The sequence below is a fragment of the Anabrus simplex genome, chromosome 2 (assembly GCF_040414725.1).
Source record: "Anabrus simplex isolate iqAnaSimp1 chromosome 2, ASM4041472v1, whole genome shotgun sequence".
Lineage (NCBI taxonomy): Eukaryota > Metazoa > Arthropoda > Insecta > Orthoptera > Tettigoniidae > Anabrus > Anabrus simplex.
In genome coordinates, this window is record NC_090266.1 from 1,089,168,717 (window position 1) to 1,089,191,261 (window position 22,545).

The window sequence follows — 22,545 nt, forward strand, 5'->3', positions numbered from 1 at the left end:
ATTTACTGTCATAATTCTTAGAAATCAGTGATGCTATTCGCTGATTGGTTGAAGGCAAGAGATGCCACAAATGGAGCGTATTTACTCACCAAGAATACAGGAGCTAAATTCGCAATTATATTAATTACCAGCAATCGAAATGAGTAGATTTGACATAGAAGCAAGAATCATATAATCACATCAGTGGATCCCAAGTTCAAGCCACCAGCAGGTCTGCATATATGATATAGATGTTGATTCCCATAGGGAACTCAAAATATTTGTCCTGAATGAGTAAATTTATAATAACAACATAATGGTCCGTTATTGGACATTATAAATTTTCCAGCTAACTCATTCTTGGTTGCCTGCGTTTTGCCCTTGTGTGCTAAGTTGGGCTCATCGGTTGGGACTTAGCACACCTCCCAAGACGCAAGGCTAGTGCATACCTGAAGCTACCTGAAGCCACCAGCAGTGCCAATGCACTATGAGAGCTATGTCTCATTTCCAAAAATTGATGCCTGCCTGGCCATCAGATGATATAGATGTTGATTCAACATTATATTGGTATATAGGTCTGCATATAGTCAAATGGGGAAATTGGAACTGCTCACTCTAACATGACCTCTCGTGAACTCGGAGAAGGGTTGAACATTCACATAAATAGCAGGTCAGGGCGACTGAGGAGACACTTGGTAAAAGTTCGTCAAGCAGTTACTACATCAGTGCATGTAAACACTCTGTGAAAGTTATTTGAGCCCACGCTACATCAGTACGTGTACACACTTGTAAATTTTGGTTGAGCGACCACGATGTCAGTATGTGTAAGCAATACACTCTGTAACATTTGTTCGAGCTGTTACTACGTCTTTAATTCTTTGATGTAGTATAACCAATTGACTCCATAAAGTTTAGAGTCACCAGCAGTAATTGCCTAACGGCAAATTTATAGCAATTCATAAACATTTTGCGAAGACTTGCAAATTTGGAACAAGTCCTGGACAGTCTCATGGACATAAGTAGACAAGGACGCCAATATTACTGGAGTACCAAGTTTGGAAACAGAGTGCGCGATGGGCCGTTAAGGTGATCGCATTAATATCACCAATTCCTAAGTGCCGCGAAGGAACAAAGATATGTATGTGTAAATTCAGACAAGGCCAGAAGTGCATTATTTCATTCAAATAAGTTCTGAGTGTAAAATTGTCATATGTTAAAATTTTAATACCTAAAAATGTGTAAAGTTCCAAAGTGCATTAGATTACTTCTTCAAGCTGACATGACAGCTAACAGAATGCAGTGCTAGACGGAGAAGGGCCATGAGGCTTTTCGTCCGGTCTAGCAGACTACAGGCTGAGATGATTACCATATCAATTTGATTACGTAGATTGCTAGCATTAACGGGAGAGTAATATTCTTTAATTATTGTAACTTGATTGTTAAATGAGGCGCTTCCTGGCTCGTCCAATGCAGATATAGTTAGAGGGACAAATTAATATGTAAATAATTATATCAAGCGCTCATAATATTCTTGATTATTTTAGTAGAGTAAAATAGGGTTGAATTTGTCTTGTTCAAGTGCTTGAAGTGTTCATGATTGATTGTATAGGAGCATGTTTCACATAAAGATAAATTGAGATTCATATTAGAATTGCTCCAGAGATGTTTGTCTGACTTAGGTCAATTTCTCGTAAATTTTGTAGATGTTGTACGATTAACCAGAGGTAGAGGGTTGACAGTGAATTTAAATGTTGTGGGACTGGATTGAAGTCCAATCAGAGTGATAAATGAATGGGTTATGTCTAAATGAGTATATAATAATAATAATGCTTTGTGAATAAGGCACGGACCTAGTTTTATAGAATGATTGCATGTTAAAGTAATTTAAATGTGGAGATAACATGTGGCACGTGGAAGACTTCAATTTGGACAGTAAATTTGATTTTAACATTAATTGTTGATTAAACGTTTTTGGACTTAATAATAATAATAATAATAATTTGTTTAGAAGTGATAGGCACTTGTGTATGATGGTCGCACTATGTTGGAGGCCCAGATTGGGTTAAGCCCATTTTTTATTTTGGAAGTCGAGCGGGACAAAAATCCGGTATGAGATAATATTGAGTTATACTGATATTGATGAGAAAATAGATTAATCCTGAGGCCTACGTCGATGCTATATGCCGATTCCAGTGTTGTAAGTGGCAGAAGAGTCCACGCACCGAGGATAATAAATAAAATGTTTTGAAGAGTTTCAGTGGAATAAATGGACTTCAAATGAGAAGGAAGGAATGATTTAGCACTTGCAGGGACTGGATGGAGATTCCTAGCCGTGAGGTGTCATGGGATTTGAGATTTATCATGGGATAACATGGTGTCCCCATAAATTAATAACTGTACGAAATGAAGTAAGGTTGCGGTTCAAATACCCTTATTGTGTCCCAACTGATGTGAAATCAGATCTTGGTTGTTCATATGGGATTTAACATATATGACTAAATTCTAAAGATTGGAAATTAAAATTTCAAATTAATGATGATGATGATGATGATGATGATGATCAAAGTAAATCGTGTCTGAACTGATTGTTTAATGCCAAACAAGACTGAAATTGTAAAGGGTTATGCATTAAAAATAATAATGGTTAACTGCTATGTTACAAGTGAAACTAATATACCATAATAATAATAATAATAATAATAATAATAATAATAATAATAATAATTTGAAGAAGATAATAATAAGAATTTACTACATTATTTTTGAGAATAATAATAATGGTGAAAAATGACATTACAATATTAAATCAATGATTAAGTGTTACGATAATGATGACAATAATAAAAATAATAATAAAAATATATTTTTTATGAATTATTCCGGGTGATGATGTGGATGGAGACTAGGTAAGTCAGCTGGTGAAATGACTTAATAATGTCAAGTTGTTGTAAATAATAAGCTAAGTTTGTGTTGTTAAATGTGACGGCAAATCCCTACATCTGGACCATTAGGTTAGAATTCCTTTGTCATTTCCTTCAGTTAACGATAGCATATCTTGGTTAGGAACCCAGGGATGGTATTGTACAGTACCGGGTTGGTTGCATCCCAATAAAGGTGGAAGCGATGACATACAGTAATTCATGTGATCGCGCCCACCTTGCCAACAGGTAATTGGTCTCGAGCATAAGTGGTCGTGGTGTTGTCACGAGGGTATTGTTTCAACCCTCGGCAATCAACGGTTCAACCACCCAAGTGGATGGGTGGTCTACAGTGTCAAATTTATTATGTAAATTTTCAAGAATGATTTGCCGAATTTTGGGCAAAATAAGGGTCAACAAATTTTTGTGTATGTTCTAGTTTATCTTTAAATAAAATGCTCCTTAAGCATTTGCAAGGAAACAGTTCCAAGTTCTTGTTCTTGTAGAATAGTAAACCCTTGGTGACCGATTAAAATATCCGTCCCTTTTCCTAGGACGGAGCCTCCAATTTTTCCCTTTGATCTGTTTTAATGTATTTTTGTTTGTGTTGTATGATGAGCCTTAAAGTTAATAATTTGAGTACCCTGTTCAACCCTGTAGTACTGACTAGATGGCGCCAAGATATTTAATCGGAGATTTCGTATCTTTGTAATTTTTGTTGTTGTTTATTAGTTGCGTTAGATTCGAACCTAACACCCCTGAGATAAATGGTGGTTGGGACTCAGGCTTTGAGCAGGTGCAATACCACATTCCGCCACTGTTCCATGGTCTGTTGCCGATATTCATGGGCCCATGCACGTCGTTGAGCTCTGTCTAGAGGTATCAGCAAAGAACACGAGTTGGTCGTCGGCTGGTGGAGCCTATACGGTGCAGTTGCCTCCTTGCAGTCCTGGTAGAAATGGGTTCCTGACTCCCAACATTCATCTGGGCGGTGATCTGACTCACAGTAGCCCATTGAGCGCCCAGTATGGTTCTGCGGAGGCGGCGTGATGTCCGTTCATTAAACACCTGTGGTCTTCCCATGCAGCAGTTTATGTGGGTGTAGCATTCTCTCTGCGATATCGAAGATCCACCTTCGACAATGTTGACCTTGGAAACCAGAATTCGCGTGTAATCTCCATAATGCTATGACCCATGCGCCACGCGCTGATCATCATCCCACGTTCAGAGTCTGTTAATTCACAACGTCTTGCCATCTTCACGGCACAGGTGTCTGTGACAGACTGCTCAGCTATGCAACACCTAGCCGCAATGCTTAATAGTCATACACAGCATATTTTCTAATGGTACACCCCTCCCCGTATCTTCTTGTCACTCAGTGTACTTTGTCGTTGTGGCAGCCTCCTCCTGGGAGAAGTTCTGTTAATAAAATTCAGACATATACTGACTACCAAGTTCAGTTATAATCACTTTCTTCTACTTGACTTGTACATTGTAATTTTTTTCCTTCTGATTTTTCAAAAATGTAAAATGTATTCCTGTTTTTTAACATGCTGCACTAGTGAATATTTGCTAATTACTTGTGTGTGTGCAAAGGTCAGTAGTAATGTCAGTAGTAATTTCCAGTTTCATCAGGCATTATGCATAATAAATTGTCTTGCTTGACAGAAAGAAAGTTTCATAATGTTCAACTCTACAAACTGTGTGATGGCTTAGTCGCAGTATACTTTTATATCAAAGACACACATATAGCAGTTGTGGGTTCAGTTATTGATTTTTACATAAAAGTATCCTGAAATTGACTCTACTTGGCCTGCTTAAAGTGTTAGGATACTGCAGAATTTCATTAAATACTTTGCAATTATGATTAAAGATGAATTATGTTGCATTTTTTACCAAATTTGTTTTATTTAGTGAAACATTTATTCTTCATGAATAGCAGTTGCATGTAGTCATGAATTGTTTATCAGGGAATTGTCTTCTATTCTGCCTCATTAACCTTCTTGAGCCTAAAACTCTAGCTCTTCTCACTCCTCTTTCTCTCTCTCTCCAATTACTGGGGAAATGAAATTTTTGATGGATCTTCTGTATACATAATCAGATTTTCATAGTATAGAATTATTTTCTTCTTGCAGTTAAACTTTGAGTAACCATATTCTGTGTGACTTTTAGTATATTTAAAATTACCAGGCAAGTTAGCCGTGCAGTTAAGGGCACGTAGCTGTGAGTTTGCATCCGGGATATAGTGGGTTCAGACCCCACTGTCGGTCGGCCTGAAGATGTTTTTCTGTGGTTTCCTATTTTCACACCAGGAAAATGCTGGGGTTGTACCTTATTAAGGCCATGACCACTTCCTTCCTACTCCTAGGCCTTTCCTATTCAATCATTGCCATCAGACCCATCTGTGTCAGTGCGACGTGAAGGAAATTAAAAACAGTTAAAATTCTAATTTCATGACGTTCTTATTTTTCAGACAGGATTTAGCTTCCGCAAACTATGGGCTTTCACAGGTCCTGGTTTCCTGATGAGCATAGCATATTTAGACCCTGGCAACATTGAATCTGATTTGCAGTCTGGTGTCACTGCTGAATATAAGGTACTGTTTTCATATCTACAAGATGTTTTATAATGAATAGGGCCTCGATTTTTATGTAATATCAATATTTAAAATGTGTACATATGAATGTAGTCAGTATCAGAGAAATATGTAACTGAATATATGACATAATAAAGTATGTAGTTTAAAATTACTATTACAGCATTAAATTTGGAAAAATATGTTTGTATATTAATTTTGTTATGACTTAAGGTTGTCATATGAGAGTATTAATTTGTTTTAAATACCTTCATATTTTGCTACAAAGTTATCGTTGCTGTAGATAATTTACTCAGTCTACTGTTTTATAATTTTCACATTAAGTATAGCTTCATTTCATGTTATTAAATGAAAAGCATAATCAGTATACTTCTAATATTTTAAGAATGTTTGCACCATGATTCGTGAAGTATATTACACAATTTATTGTTGTAGCTAGTTTCCTTTTGCTCATATGCCCTGAAAATAAATAAAAAATTACTAAATGAAATTAATAAAGAAGCGATCTTTGAACCCCCTATTAAGTAACACAGTCACTGTGTTGCACAGTGCATCACAAAGTACTTCTCCATGTTTTCTTTTGTGATGGTTTGGTGCTGATCCAGTAAAATTCTCTTGTAGGCTGACAAAGACTGTTCATTGTCACTGAAAGTCACCGTTGCATATTTTAACAGATAAAACTTGCTGGGCAAGATATCTTCTAGGGGCTCTTCTTTTTCTCTTTTTTGTTTAAACCGAGCTCGATAGCTGCAGTCGCTTAATTGTGGCCAGTATCCAGTATTCGGGAGATAGTAGGTTCGAACCCCACTGTCAGCAGCCCTGAAGATGGTTTTCCATGGTTTCCCATTTTCACACCAGGCAAATGCTGGGGCTGTACCTTAATTAAGGCCACATCCACTTCCTTCCCACTCCTAGCCATTCCCTATCCCATTGTCACCATAAGACCTATCTGTGTCGGTGCGACGTAAAGCAATTAGCAAAAAAAAAAAAAAAAAAAAAAAAAAAAAAAAAAAAGAAAAGAAAAATATTTTGTTTAATGATTGCATGGAGTTTGTTAGAAACTCTTATGCCAATTTGTTCTGGCATGATAATACTAAGTTTCAATTTAGCATTCTCCACAATTTTCATGAATTCTTGAAATGGAAAACCAATTGTCTCTAGTTTTTTAATACTCTCTGCAATCCAAGTACAATTGCTCTGAACATACACAATATTGCTGACTGCATTTGGTTCAGTGAATGCACTTTGATAATCTTGTATTGATCTACAGTTGACTTAACAGCTTCAAAATTTTGATTGTAGAAACAAACAACTTGAAGCCAAGTGGCCCGTTGTGTTAAGATAGGCTCAGGTGGCAAGGCTACGTGTGGTAGAACTTTGTAATATTGAACTCTCTTTGGGGCTTTCACGAATACTCTTTTGTTGGCACTGTTAGATTACCATATAATACTGAATATCACCCGCCACCAAATAAGATCCGCACCCTAAATTTGAGATGGCAAAATACTGAAAAAAAAATAAAAAATCAAATAACTTACATACCTATATAATTTTCTTCAAATATACCACAAATATAAATTCAAACAGCTTACAATTAATAAAATCATCATAAAAATTGTAAATAAAATTGGTCCAGTACTCAGATCATTCACAATTCACCATCGTCATCTGAAGTTTCACGATAGGAACTTTCGTCGCTGGCATCTTTCCACAAATAGTCGTCCTCACTACCGTTCACTGAATTTGAAATTCCACATTTCTTAAAGCTTTTGGACACTAGATCACTGGGAATGCACGCCCATGCGGTCTTGATCCAGCTGCATATTAGTCCCACTTCAGGCCTTTTCACTCGTCCGGTTGGTGTTAACGCCTGATCACCATCAGAGATCCATTCGGTGTACAGCTGTTTCATTGCAGTTTTGAAAGGCCGGTTCACGCACACATCCAACGGCTGTAGAATAGAAGTGAGTTCTCCGGGAATTATTGCAAGATCAGTTTTTCCTTTCCTCATCATATCTTTTACGGCGTCAGTTGTATGTACTTGGTAACTGTCCAACACAAGCATGTTTTGTTTTTGTAACAAAGCTCCCGGGTGACGTTGCCAAATGCACTTCACCCAGTCCTCAACTAATGCACTGTCCATCCAGCCGGACTCATGTGTTCTAACAATAACACCAGACGGCAAGTTCACTTTTGGAAGTGTTTTCCTTTTCAGAACCACATACAGAGGGAGTTTGGTTCCATCTGCTAATACGCACAACATTACCGTGCATCATTGCTTTTCTTCACTAAATGTTCTGATGGTTACACTTTTAGAACTGTATTTTCCAATGGCATTTCAAAATAGACAGGTTTCTGTTCAACATTCCCAATTTGCGACAGCAGATAAGAATTTTGCTTCCTCAAATTAATGTGACGCTGAAAGGCCATTAATTTTTCTTCACACGCCCTAGGGAGACATTGTAAAATAGACGTACGTCTCCGAATGCACAATCCCTTTCTGCGATAAAAGTTTTGGATCCATCTGCGGCTTGCAGTAAAACCCTGTGTTTTGAGTTCTTCTGAGATATCTAGTGCTTTCAGTTGACACATTTCACTAGAAACACCCTATCCTTACTCACGTTTTTCTATCACAAATTTGTGGAGGTTCTTCAATTTCCGGAAACGCTGCACTCCGCCTGCAGAACGTTCTGCAATGGCCGTTACTTTTTAGAAGTTTTTCCTTCTTTTTTCGCCAATCACGAATACACGATACATCAATATCATACTTTCTGCACGATTTCCGTATATTTCAGCTTCGCTTACAACTTTTAGTTTCTCACGTACAGTAAATGACCGCAGATGCCGTTTTGAATCCATGGCTTACTATCGAGACAGCACTTTCACGGGACAGATACAGAACTCGAATGTAAGCAAGGTAGACTTCAGTAACCAACAGTCTCTACTCTCGCAAAGTACGATATCCCGTGAGATCAGCTATTCGCGCACCCAGCTTGCCAGCAACACTTGTGAAACAAATGACGATCGAGCATCTGCAGCAGTGGCTTTAATATTTACCCATATTCTTTGATTTACCGTATTTCATTACCTTACATTTTGCGTTTACATGCTACTGTAACTGTATTGAGAAAAAATCAATCTTGTTTTCTAGAACGCAACTAAAACACAATAAGACCTGAATGCCTGTTTACATGTAGTATATTGAGTATGGTAACCATGTTCAAATCTATTTCAATACTCCATGTAAACGTAGTAAATATTTACGAGAATGAAAGGCTTGAATACGACCCGCACCCAAGATTTAGAACCAATATTTTGGGGAAAGAAGTGCGGGTGGTATTCAGGATTATACAGTATTTTAGTTTGTAAAATCTCACTTCTTCAGTAACGCAGTGTAATATCGGTGATATCAATTTCATATTGACCCATATTGACATGTACTCAATGTTTAATGGGGTAATGACAATATAATTATATTTTCATGAAAAATAATTGGCTATGTTCTCATTAAAAAAATCAGTGAAACTACCTCAAGTATGAGGTCATCCTAAGCAATTACATTGAACCAAACTTGGCAAATATAAAAAAGAAATCACTGAAAAGTACAAAACATCTAAAATATGTAATGAAACAAAACACTTTAACATTCAATAAATCATTGATGTTGGTAGTAAAGATTTAAAGAGTAACATCAATGTCCATCATTTACTATGCAATGTTGATGGTTGTGTGAAGGTAATATTTTCTCAAGTTAGATGGTGCTTTGTCAGTTTGTTGGCATAGATTACAACTAGTCACAATCTTGATTGCGGTAACTTATAATAAGTGTTGAGAGGATGTGATGTTTACCGCTTTTGTAAAGGTTGGCTGAGGGGGACGTCTGTAAACACTAGAACTGTTGAATACAGTGGCTCAGTAGATGATTGTAGGTGGTTGTCAATGTGGATTGATTGTTGTTATTGTTATTATATTCTTTCTGGAAGAGAAAAAGATAATCAAACCACTGTTTAGGAAAGAAAAGATAAGAAAAGATGTAAGTTATATGAGACTAACCCCCATCTCACCCAGCTTCATGGGGTTGTCTTTTTACTACTGTACGGTAGTGTGCGCCACACTGAGTGCTATATTGACCCAGAAGCTGGCGGTGGGAGTGTAGGCGGGGGAAGGTGTGGAGGAAGGGAAGTTAAAAGGCGATGTAGGTGTGATGAGAGGCTAGTGGGAAGAGGGGGATGTAGGTGGGGGGGGTGTGAGAGGCTGGTGGGTATACTGGATTTGCTGTTCGCACTGGATTTGTTTTTATTATAGACTGGAATAGAAGTAAACTTATGATTGGAATCGGTCATTGCAACTGCTCAACCTTCAGCTATGCTGTAGATCTTATTCAGATCCATGGCAGAAAACTGATTATGTATTTTAGCCTTGACATATGGCTTAAAGGGAGTTTCTGGATCCATTTTCCCAAGAATAAGGTTGGCTGCGTAGTAACCCATGGCATCTGTCATTTCATCAACTGCGATCTGAATGTAGGAATTTTGCAGACAAGGAATTGAAATTGAGTTGTCCAGTTGCAAATCCTGCTAAATGGCATTTTTTTCTAATTGCAAATCATGCACTTTAACTCTAACAAATACCAAAGATATTCGGCAACCGAGATCGTAACTTGAATGACATCACAGAGTTACGTAGTCCCCTCTACGGAGTGCTTCCACAGTTCCTAAATAAATTGAAATTAAGAGATACTTCTACTAGAATCGCAGATGAATCCTTTCTAGCTTTAACGTCGCCCACGAACAGGCCTCCTCCCCTACAACCGTAGTTCCCTCCCCACTCCCCCGTCTCCTTCTCCAGCATAGCCATCCACACACTGCAGATACAATACTGGACGCGCAGCCTTGGCCTCAGCCGCATCAACATACTCCGGCACCTAGGCTGTCAGCAGCAAAGTGTGAACGACAAGTGGGTAAGCCTAACGCTAATTATCAGTCTTCTGTCAATTTCCCCCGTATATTTTCGTCTGAGGTTATAATTAAGTTATTTCCCTTACTCCCCTTTTTTTTGTTTCAGACTACTCCCTACCACAACCAGAATTTCTAGTACTAAACATAACATTCAGCCATAGGAAGAACCTTCTCTGGAAGTCCCCTCTTCCACTTTGTCCACAGGAAGCATAAAAGTCAAGTCCACTTATTTTGACTTTAAACAGCCACAATTACAGTCTCAAGTGATAGCACTTTCATTCCAAGAAGAAACAAGTGTTAAGAACATAAATACAAATGAACCTGAATGTTCACAAATATTAATTACCATATATGATCTTTGTTATTTTATTCACTGCGATATTTTATGACTAAACCCAAGTGTTCATTTTATCTTAATAAGTGTAGTTATGTGATTTTTTAAGTGTTGTAAGCCTTTTTATGTAATATATAAAATCACTCTTCGATTTTTAAGATGTCAAATAGTATTGGCAATAGTTTTGGATTTCTTAATAGGGGCCCCCCTTTTAATTAGGTCTTTTTGTGTACAGGAATTTTAATTTTAATTTGACTAGCTGATGAAGGGAATGTATTAAGGTTCTTGAAACATGTACTAGACTTATGTAAATAAATATAAATAATTAATATTTAGTATTGACTAGGTGGACCATCCACCTACATATTTGTTGTCATTAAGCTTCTTCGATCCCTTAACTTGAAAATAAATGAAACAATGGTCGCTGAGAGATTCATCTTCCATAACCCCCCAGTCAACAATGCATGATGCTATACCCTGCGTTGAGCAGGTGACGTCTATGAAAGACTCTGAGCTCCCTCTGGAAAAAGTTGATAAGATTCCAGTGTTATGAACCACCAAGTCTAGGGTCGCTATCCATTCCGCCCAATATTCTCCTCTACGATCTGCATTTGGTGCCCCCCACAGAGGCGACTTGACATTTATGTCTTCCAGAATGATAGATTCAATACCTGATGCCATACAGTCCTGAACTATTACATCTACCTCAGCTTTGAAAATATCAAAAGGGATGTTAGGAGAGATATAACAACAATAAATCTGACATTGCTGAAGTTGAATACACAAATATCCTTCTTCTGCCCTTATGTTTAGCACCTCCAACTTATCATTTAAAAAATATGCAGCTACATCACATCTCTTGTCTGTAGTAGTAGTAGTAGTAGTAGTAGTAATAGTAATAGTAGTAGAAGTAGTCTCATTATTGTTAATTCTTACTGTCTACAGCTTTTATGGGTGCTACTTTCTGCTACAATCCTTGGCCTATTCATGCAGAGGTTATCTGCTCGCCTTGGAGTTGTAACTGGTCTACACCTCGCCGAGATGTGCTATCGTCAGTATCGAACTGTTCCCAGACTGATTCTTTGGATCATGATAGAAGTAGCTATTATTGGATCTGATATGCAAGAAGTGATTGGAACATCAATAGCACTTTTTCTCCTATCAAATAAAGCGTGAGTATTGATTTCTGTAAAATTCTCGAAAGTATTACATAATTTAATTGCGGTTTGCTGTATCTTGTTGTATATAGTTTTCCTTCTACTGGGATTAGAAAGTTATATCTAGTGCACAAAATTGTTCTTGCTGACATAACACGAAAATCATTTTAACACATTTCTCTCATTTACACGAATAAGATTTTTTAACAGCCATTCATTCACCACCTCGAAACCCCTGTATTGCTACAAATTCACAAGCCTTAATTGGTGCTTGTTTTGCATTTGCATTTGAAATGGAAAGGAACAAACAAGTTACAAATCAAGTAATGTCTGGAAAGCCAGGAAGATGAAAAGGTACGTGTAATAGGATAAACACAATGACAGGCAGGTGTAAAAAAGGGAACAATAGAAAGAGGAGATAAGGATGGATATGCAAATACAAAAGGACAAGTACAGTCTCTACATCTTTATACACTGCAGTCTTCAAATAGAATCGCTCTATTACGTGTTCTTTCTCATGTTCCTGTTTTGCTACATGTTTCTTGATCTGTACCTTCCCATTACTTATATTACCTTCAACCTCAATTTCTCTTTCTGTGTTTGTCCTGTGTTCCTATTCTTTTGTGGACGCCCCAAGATCAGGGTTGTGAGTGAAGACTTCAGTTGTATATTGTGTGAAAAAGATGGATGATGAGTGAAGTTGAAGAGGCAAAACACATTTCTAAGTAATGTTTATACTTACAGTAGCTCTAAAATGTTAAGTGACAGGTTGTGTAACAAGCTACCTGCAAAAACAGATACTCACAATCTTATGAAATGCTGTCTCAAAAATATTGTTCAAAAGTCAGGGCATCCCCCCATAAACAGTGCATCAGCAAGGCTCGGTCACCATGAGACCAGAAAGATATGCCCTACCTACGCTGACCAATAGTCTGTATGTTATATCTCAAGCTATCCAGAACCAAACTCGTAATGTGCACAGGACCAATGATAATTGAATTTTGGCTGTTCAAGGAGGAGCAGGCTGACATTGTGGGTTGAATAATACTGTTATGCATCATTACTATATTTAAAGTAAGCTAGATAAAAGTGATTGTGTCTGCTCACAAAGTTGGATGCCATTTATGGAGCAATAAAGCCAACATGATGACTGATCAACAAAGGTACTTGACTTTGAAACAATGTCAAAGAAGAAACAACTGTATCACAAGTTTCTCAAAGAAAAGAGACAGTCTTTTTGAAACACCTAGAAAACAGCCCATAGGGAGACTATGAAGATTGTGGCTCAACAAAAGCTACTGGTGCATGAACCTTCATGATGAACTCTGTGCACGTGAAGGCAAGCACGACATCCACCAACTCCTCAAATCGAGACGACTCCAATTGCAACAGTTCTATGGCATCAGCAAAAATGTGAACTACATGGTTGGTTGAAACATGTGAAAGAACGCTGGTGAAGCTACTTACAGAAGTTATTGGCCAAGAAATTTGCTCACCTGCCAATCCTGAACACAGATTAAACATTTTCTTTATGAACACTATGTGGAGAAACATTTCCTACACCAAGCGAGGAAGCCTTAAGGTTTTACATCAGCATTTCTGAAATGGCAATTGAACTTTGGTCAGGACATTCTACAAAATTTATTATTTTGTTTGGATCAAATTGCTTAACACAAACAATATACATTTGCCTGTTTCCTTTGTTTGAAGCATCACTAGCAAGAGTAAACAGTGTGATTTTCCTTAAGAGTTTTCTAAATGTCTGGAAAGTCACTAACATTCTAAAGGACTAGTATAATTTTAACTAACATACCTCAGATTGAATTCTGCCTCAAGTCAACTTTTAATACAGTTTCTGAATTGGAAAACATAGATAATGCCAATTCGTTGCCACAGTCCAAGCTGCTGTAACTCTTATTGTTTTTCTCCTAATTCATTAGCTGTAACAGCATCACACTCAAATATGACTTTAGAAATAATGGAATGAATCGATAACTCATAGATGTCAAGGTTTGCCTTTTCATTTGATTGGCGACATTTTAATTGACTATGCTGCTTAAACTGAAACTGCTCACGGTGAGAAGTATTGAAGTCTTCTCAACTCAGCTTACATTACACATGATTTTCTGTTGAGCCTATTGCTACCCACTTGAAGATTTTTCTCCATTTCTTCTGATACATCTGCTGATAGTGTATCTTCCTTTCTTGGTGGAGGCATGTCCATACTGGACTAGTATCTGAATCCATCTTGAAGAATTGGTTAGAATAAGAACAATAAAATTGTCACCCTTTATGTCACATTACCGACTATTGTATTGTACTATCAGTGTTCTCTGGATCACTGCTGGGTGGTATTGGGAATCATAGGCATTATACAGTATCATCACTCTTAGATGCCACCTGCAGGAGATGTGTTGCTCCATGATGATTTGATCGTATATTGACCATAATGATATACGATAGCCATCTTTGTCCAGGCTAAACATAGATTTTTTTGCCAATCAACTGGAGTTCCCTGGACACCTCTGCAAATGAGGCCATTTAGTGTGAGGTGCTGATGTTTAAACTCAAGAATGTAGCAGATCATGCTGCTTTTTGATAATGTGGGTGAACCAAAGGATACTTAGAGGTTGTCTCTGGATTTGTTTGTGCCTGTCAGGCTATGAAATGATTCTTCTATCTGTTAGTGAGTCGGGGGACACGATAGCTGTGTGACATTGTCCCTGGTTTCTTACCAAGGCAACCACAGTACAGATCCTAGCCAGTGCAAGTAGAATTTTTGAAAGGAGAAGTCATGTCTCTGTGATTCAGATGCTGCATAGAACTGGATGTCCTGTGGTTATGGTCCATCTATATGTATATATTATTTTTTGCTAGTGGTTTAATGTCTCACCAACCCAGACTGGATTTTAGGTGATGTTGAGATAGGAAAAATCATGGACTGGGCAGGAAGAAACTGTGGCCTTAATTAAGGTGTAGTCCCTGCATTTGCATGGTGTGAAAATAGCAAACCACAGAAAACCATCTTAAGGGTTAATGATAGTGGTGTTCGAACCTACCATCTCCCAAATGCAAGGTAATAGCTATGCAGCCTGAACTGCACAACTAAGATGCTCAGTGATCCTGATATCAACAGTCGTTACGAACTGCTGTATAAGTGAAGCTGTACCCCTAGAACGTAGCCAGTGTGCAAGTTCCTTCTCATTCCTGTTACTTCATCATAACTCAGTAGGATTGAATCAGTCTAGTGAACAGCCAGCTGCTGAAATGTTCTGTCTTGTCTCATGATGCAGCCTTTCTCAAATCCTCCCAGTCATGTGGCAAAGTGCCTTGCGTCTGTTACAGTATGCTTGAGCCAACTGACATTCACCTTCTTGATGATCATGATAAAACAGTGCAAAATGTCTTCTCAGCGCATGACACTATCCTGGCAGTCTTTCTTTGCATGCAGTTTATTGAAACCAAACTGGAATGAGTGACTGGACTACATATAATGATTCTGTATGTCATTCCTGGTTTTGAAATAGACTTTCAGCTTATTAGGTCATATTGAGGATATGCAGTTCAAGCCCAAGAGATATTAGGTTCAGAATTAATTGGCCAACCGGACACTGGTGGGAACCGAACCCACAACCTGTGAATTTCACATCCGATGGTCTTTCAATTGAGCTGCGGTGGCCTAGGTCATCATTGTTGGCAGTTTTGCAGGCCGTAGTGCCAGACCTGTTGCTAAGATCCCTGCCAGAAGATTGTGACTTAGATCACCGCAGCTCACTTGGTAGAGCATCGGATGTGAAATTCGCAGGTTGTGGGTGTGCTTCCCACCATTATCCAGTAGACTGTCTTTGTTTTGTGCTTAACATCTCTCTGGCTTCGATCCAGAAAGTCAAGTAATAACGGCCAAGAGGATTTGTCACGACGGTCACGCGACACCGTGTAATCTGCAGGTCTTTGGACTGAGCAGCAGTTGCTTGGTAGGCCATGGCTTTTTGGAGCTGTTGTGCCTTGGGGTGGGGAAAGGGGGATCTCTTTAACTTGTAGTATATGTATTCAAAATGACCTCATTACCTGAAAGTCTGTTTCAAGTGGAGTGCAGTCGTGAAAGCTAGATATTTATCTCCATTCCTATATTACAGGGTTTGGGTGCTTTTTTTTTTTTTTTCTTGTCCCATTGAATGTACAGTCAAACCGGCTCTAACAGACATCTTCATTAAACGGGCACCTCCTTATATGGACATTTTTTCCATGGAACCAGTTTTATTTTACATAAGGCACACGTTAAATAAACCTCATTTAAGTGGACACCTCGAATTCCAGACAGCAGACATTGCCATTAGTCTTATCCACTGGTTTTAAGCAGACACTACAAATTCCAGGACACTTTTTTTTTACACCAGGCTGTGTCATCCTTTCTTTTAAAACCATTCGGCAGACATATGGGAATTCCTTTTGAACATTTATACTATTTCAAGTCCAAGGAAAGGAGAGAAAGAATGTACTGAATGCTGTAGTAGCTGTCAAGTTCATTCTGCTGTACTAGTCTCATTCCAAAACTTTCGTTATGATCATCTTGCATTCTAATTAGTGTATATTCTGAGAATTCTAGTTACCCAGGAATGCTGTCAGTGACTGTTTACTCACAAATTACCTAGGGATTTTCCAACCCAGCTTGTATTATTCTATTAAACTGTCACTGATAAGGTTGAGTTCAGGTAGTTCAGTTAAACTTGACTGGAAAGAGATCTGCATGTGCTAATTATTGAGACAAATACCATAGCATTTCGATCGCACAGTAAACATGAGTAACAAGGGACGAGCGTGTTTAGATCTTAAGACAAACAATAAGAATTATGTCATTACAGAAAGTGCAAGAGGACTTCCAGTGAGCAAGCTCGCTGAAAAATTTAAATGCGGGAGTACTCAAACACAATTGTAAAAAATAAAAATGAAATTTGACACGAGTGGGAGGAAAATAGGAATTGAGTAATGAAAAGAGAGCGGGAGTCAATTTTTTCATAAGTGATTGTGTTACATGAATGGTTCAAAGGTGCTCGTGCAAAGTAAAAGCGTGGTGTAAAAAAAAAGTGTCCTGAAACATGTAAAGTGGGCCAGTGTTACAAGGAAAATCGTGAGAAATCACAAATAATTTGAAAGTTGATATTCTTAAACAGATGTAGAATTTGTGTCGCACTGGATCGTGAGTACGAGGATAACACAAAAGAACCTTTTAACAGGCTACATTAACTTTTTTGAAACATTACAGCAAAGAAAAAAGTGCTAAATTTACACAGGCGAAGCAAATGATTACTTCCTGTAGCTGTAATGTTTGAAAAATCTTTAAAATCACTTCTAATGTCTCACATGCAAATATTTAGTTAGAAATGATGTAGAATAATCAAAATAAAGATGTATGCTTATATTTAAGATGGATGCTCTTTGCCGTTAGAATGCTTAATTAATTTTTACCAACTTGTTTCAGCGGACACCTTTCGTAATGGACATTTTTTCACGGAACCAACGGTGTCCGCAGAAGGGAGGTTTGACTGTGTTCTAATTTCACATAGTCCTTTAAATTGAATGGTTAAACCACACAGTAATATTTGTATCTTTGAGTAATAGATATTAAATGATCTTTTATTTTTTAAAATTTTTTTGTTGCTATCTAATCCAGAGGAGATATCAGTTTCTTCGAATTTATTGGCTTCTTTTTGTTTAATTTGAAGTCATTTACCTGTTTTATAAATATGAAAGCTAATGATGAAAAATCATGTGTGTTCAGGATCCCCCTTTGGTTTGGAGTTCTTATCACTGTCGTTGATACCTTCACATTTCTGCTGCTTGACAAATATGGACTCCGTAAATTAGAATTACTGTTTGGCTTTCTAATTGCTGTGATGGCAATAACATTTGGATATGAAGTAAGTACTAATAGGTTATAGATTCATTATATGTTACAACAGTATAAGTCACATCAGTTTCTTTTAATATACAGTTGAAAAGTCTATAATGTTCCAGGAAAAGGAATGTGGCAGTGTTAGAAATATCATTCCTGAATCTGATCTATACATGCCTGGTTCCCAGTTTTCTTTGAAATATGTTTGAAAAGCTTATCTTTGTACTTTCACAAAAACTTTGCCTGCAATTTTTAAGTGTGTTTATTCAGTATGTCTGCATACTTACATTGGTTGCCAAAAGGGAAATTTGGGAGATAGTGGGTTCGAACCCCACTCTCGGCAGCCCTGAAGATGGTTTCCTATTTTCACACCAAGCAAATGCTGGGGTTGTATCTTAATTAAGGCCACTGTTTCTTCCTTCCCACTCTTAGCTCTCTCCTATCCCATCATAGCCATAAGACAGTAGTAGTAGTAGTAGTAGTAGTAGTAGTAGTAGTAGTAGTAGTAGTAGTAGTAGTAGTAGTAGTAGTAGTAGTAGTAGTAGTAGTAGTAGTAGTAGTAGTTTTTTGTTATGGCAGGGGAGAATCTTTTAAAGACACCACTCTGTGTGGGAGTTGTATTTCCACCAACTAAAAACCCCTGCCCTCTTCACTCAGCCCATTCTGGAACTGCTTGATGGTGTGGCATCAGAATGGACTGATGTATGTTATTAAGTTCTTTCTTTCTCCTTCATCCCCATAATGCTTGTTGCCATTGCCTTTACTATGTTCCAGGCTAGCGGACTCTCCAACATAATCTGAACCAGATTTCCTGGCATGAGTCGTCGGCCAAGTTGTTGGCAGGCTTTCCTTCGTTCTTCTTCCCATCGAACACAGTAGAAAAAAGTGTGTTCTACTGTATCCCTTTCAGAACAGTACCGACAACCATCTCCCTGTGTCTTTCCCATCTTCATGGCATATACGCCGAATCTTCCATGTCCTGTTAGGATCTGCAACAGATAGTAATCTGCCTGCCAATGTCTACATTTAAGCCAGTCTCCAATGTCGGGTATTAGCTTTTTTGTCCATTGGCCAACATCGGTTGAGCCATCCCATCGGTCTTGGCAGTCTAGTAAGAGTTGGTTCCTCAAGGCTTTCTTTTCTTCAGCAGATATAGTCTCACCCCTTTCATGCCAAAGTTTTCTCTCTACAATGAGGAGGTCAATGGGAATACTGGCAGCTACATCTTGTAAAGCTGCTGTCGAAACAGTTTGATGTGTACAGGTAACTCTGAGCAGCATCTTCCTCTGTACTCTTTCCATAGCTCTTTAGCGAATCTTCCTCCTGAGTGCATTGCACCAGATAGGTGCAGCATAAAGTAAAATGGAATATACTGCAGAGCACATAATCTGTCCCTTAACTGTTCTTGGTCCCCCGATGTTAGGCATAAGTCTGGCTAATGCCAATGCCTTCTTCTCTGCCTTTTGGGTTACTGCCTTCACATGTGCACCAAATGTGCAATTCCTGTCAATAAGAACCCCAAGGTATCATACAGACTTCCCTGGGATAATCTCTGTATCATTTAATAAGAAGCAGACATTTTTCCATTTCCTGGAACCTTTCAAAATTACAGCCTCAGTCTTATGTGGAGCCAATCTCAATTTATTATTTACCATCCAAAGGTTAACTCGTCTCAGTGATTCTTTTACTTGGAAGGTCAGTTCTTCTACATTCTCTGCTATTACCACTATTGCAAGGTCATCTGCATAACCAATAGATGTTGTCCCTTTTGTCAGCTGCAGGCATAAGATGCCATCATCTAGAATGTTCCACAAGGTGGGTCCTAGGACAGATCCCTGTGGAACACCAGCACTTATTTCAAGGTCTTCTAAATCATCAAGTCGTATTCTTTGTCCTTTGAAGTACTTAGCAATTATTTGTTGTAGATACCGAGAAATGTTCATCCTACGAAGTTCTCTCAAAATAATGCTCCAAGAAGCAGTGTTAACATTTCTGACATCTAGCATTATCAAGGCAGCCCATTTCTCACTGCTTTTTGCCTGTATTTGAATAACCCTCTCAATAGCTTGGGTTGTGGTTCTGCCCTTTCTAAATCCAAACTGGTTCGAAGAAAGTCCTCCCTGTTGTTCAATTTCTTTCTCCAGTCTCATTTTAATCAATCCTTCGTAAAGTTTGCTCAAGGTGTTTAATAAGCAAAGTGGCCTGTTCGCTGATGGATCTAATGATAGTTTCCCTGCCTTCAACAGTAGTAGTAGTAGTAGTAGTAGTAGTAGTGGTAGTAGTAGTGGTGGTAGTAGTAGTGGTGGTAGTAGTAGTAGTAGTAGTAGTAGTAGTAGTAGTAGTAGTACCACCTAGCCTTTTCTGAAATCATTGTAAAGAAATTGGAAATTTATTGAAGATCTCCCTTGATAAGTTATTCCAGTCCCTAATTCCCCTTCCTATAAACAAATATTTTCCCCAATTTGTCCTCTTGAATTCCAACTTTATCTTCATATTGTGATCTTTCCTACTTTAAGAGACACTGGCCACTCAAACTTATTCGTCTGCTAATGTCATTCCACGACATTTCTCCGCTGACAGTTCAGACCATACCACTGATAGACTTTTTACTGCAATAAAAAGGAGGTTTCCAGTGGCAGGGTTTTGTCTTAGTGGCATTTTATATCAGCACGATGTTGATTATCGCTAGATAGATGATGTAAACTGCACTCTTGACTGGTTATGCCGTAATGGAGATGTCCTTTTTGTCGATGCTAAATAGTTGGCTTAAAGGCAGTGATTTTGGAAAAGATGGGCTACACCTTAACAGAAGAGGAATCTCTAAGTTTGGCAAACTTCTCAATAGAATATGTAGAAGAATGCTCTCGGGAAACTAATTAAGTAAATGAGGGGGATTGCTAATCCTAATGGCGAAAACTTAAGTGATACAGAAAATGATTTAGAAAGTATAACCTATATCAGGAATGAAATACAATGTGTAGGTAGGGAATCAATTCAGAGGTCAGACACACAATACTAAGAAAGCACTAAAGACATCAATACAAGGGTTAGTTGTACACTTTAGAGGATACTATCAAAATGTAAATGGACTTCGAAGCAAACTAACTGAGCTTAGAAATTGTTCATGTTTAGCTGACTAATACTTCATGATATTAACCGAAATAGACTTAAATGATGAAATTAGTGATGAGGAATCCAGATTCGAAACGTATTCAATTTTCAGATGTGATGAAGGCATCCCATGGGGGTGTAATGATCTGTATTAGTAAAAGGTTTGAACCTACTCTGATACCGTGCATTAGCACAGTTGAACAGCTGTTTGTGTCCCTGACGTTTAACACCACAAAATTAATAATTGGTGCTGTATACATTCCACCAAAGTCTCCTGTCCAAAAATATTTCAAACATTGCATTGCTGTTGAAAAAATTATGTCAAATCTCTACAACCATTTATTGCTCCTTGTTGGTGACTACAATCTATTACAAGATATTAGAATCTACTACAGTGTCAAAAGTTTTTGAGAAGTCTGTATAAATGCAGTCCACCTGAGAGTGGAATCTACTACTACAATCTACCACATCTTAATTGGATGGCAAATGAAGAAACATTTTCTGGCCTTGTGTCAGTAGGTAACCACATGGTACAGTCCAGTGTAGTATTTTCTTATCTCTGTTAAAATCAATTTAATGCTATCCCAAATTTTCTGAATCACTTTCTCGATTTGGTTTTCAGTAACTCCAGTTCCACTGAAGTAAACTCTAGTAATGAAAGTATTGTCCCCCTTGATGGACACCACCCAGCATTAGAGATTTCTTTACCTATAAATGAGCTATACAGTTCCTTACCTGCTGATAGTTTTTATTTTTATTTTTTAAATGGTGACTATAATGGACTAAATTATTACCTGTCACAGTTCAGATGGAAGGTGATGTTTCAAATTGTATCAATTGATAAAGCAGTAAAAACCTTCTATTCAGTACTACATTGTGGCATGGAATTTTACATCCCTTTACAGAATTTTAAGACTCCCAAATTTCCAAAGTGGTATAATCGTAAATTGAAGTCGCTGATTATTGAAAAGAAGAAAGCATACAAGCAGTAAAAAATGTCAGGTCTCAATAGTGATTATCAGCATTTCTCAAAATTAAGAAATGAATGCAAGTCTGAATCCAAATCTTGCTATACAGACTATGTCTCCAACTGTGAACAAAGTATTACTTCCAATCCACAGAAATTCTGGCAATATCTAAGTTATAAATGGTCATGTATTAATATTCCTTCAACAATGCATCTTCATGAAGTTACAGCAGATACTGGAGAAAATATTGTCAATTTTTTTTGCTAAACACTTTTCATCTGCTTATTCTTCTTATCAGAATAGTAATAGTCTGTCATATGATTATCCTTTCTCTGTCAATCTGTCAGTTATAAACATTAGTAAGGCAAAAATTTACAACAAACTGATATCTCTGGAATTAAAGAAAACTGTAGGACCTGATGGTGTTTCAACTTACCTGCTTGAGTACTGCTCATTCATGTGGAGCACTTTTTATCTGTTCAACTTATCATTAAACCAAGGTGTTTTTCCCAGTGGAAAGGAAGAAAGGATTTGTTAGTCCGGTTTTAAAAAAAATGGTGATAAAACTGACATAAAACATTATAGACCAGTTACAATTTCTTCTCATATTTCCAAAATTTTTGACTCAATA

The 22,545-nt window shown here is 37.7% G+C and overlaps 1 protein-coding gene across 3 annotated transcripts in view; it reads left to right on the forward strand.

Annotated features, from left to right (window-relative positions):
• Mvl (Malvolio) overlaps positions 1-22,545 on the forward strand; it is a 300,000-nt gene that overhangs the window by 183,769 nt on the left and 93,686 nt on the right. For all 3 annotated transcript variants that reach the window (XM_067142051.2, XM_067142054.2, XM_067142055.2), the window contains exons 3-5: positions 5,371-5,493; positions 11,731-11,957; positions 17,722-17,860. In XM_067142051.2, coding sequence (XP_066998152.2) covers positions 5,371-5,493; positions 11,731-11,957; positions 17,722-17,860 — 489 coding nt within the window. The remainder of the gene's footprint in view (positions 1-5,370; positions 5,494-11,730; positions 11,958-17,721; positions 17,861-22,545) is intronic.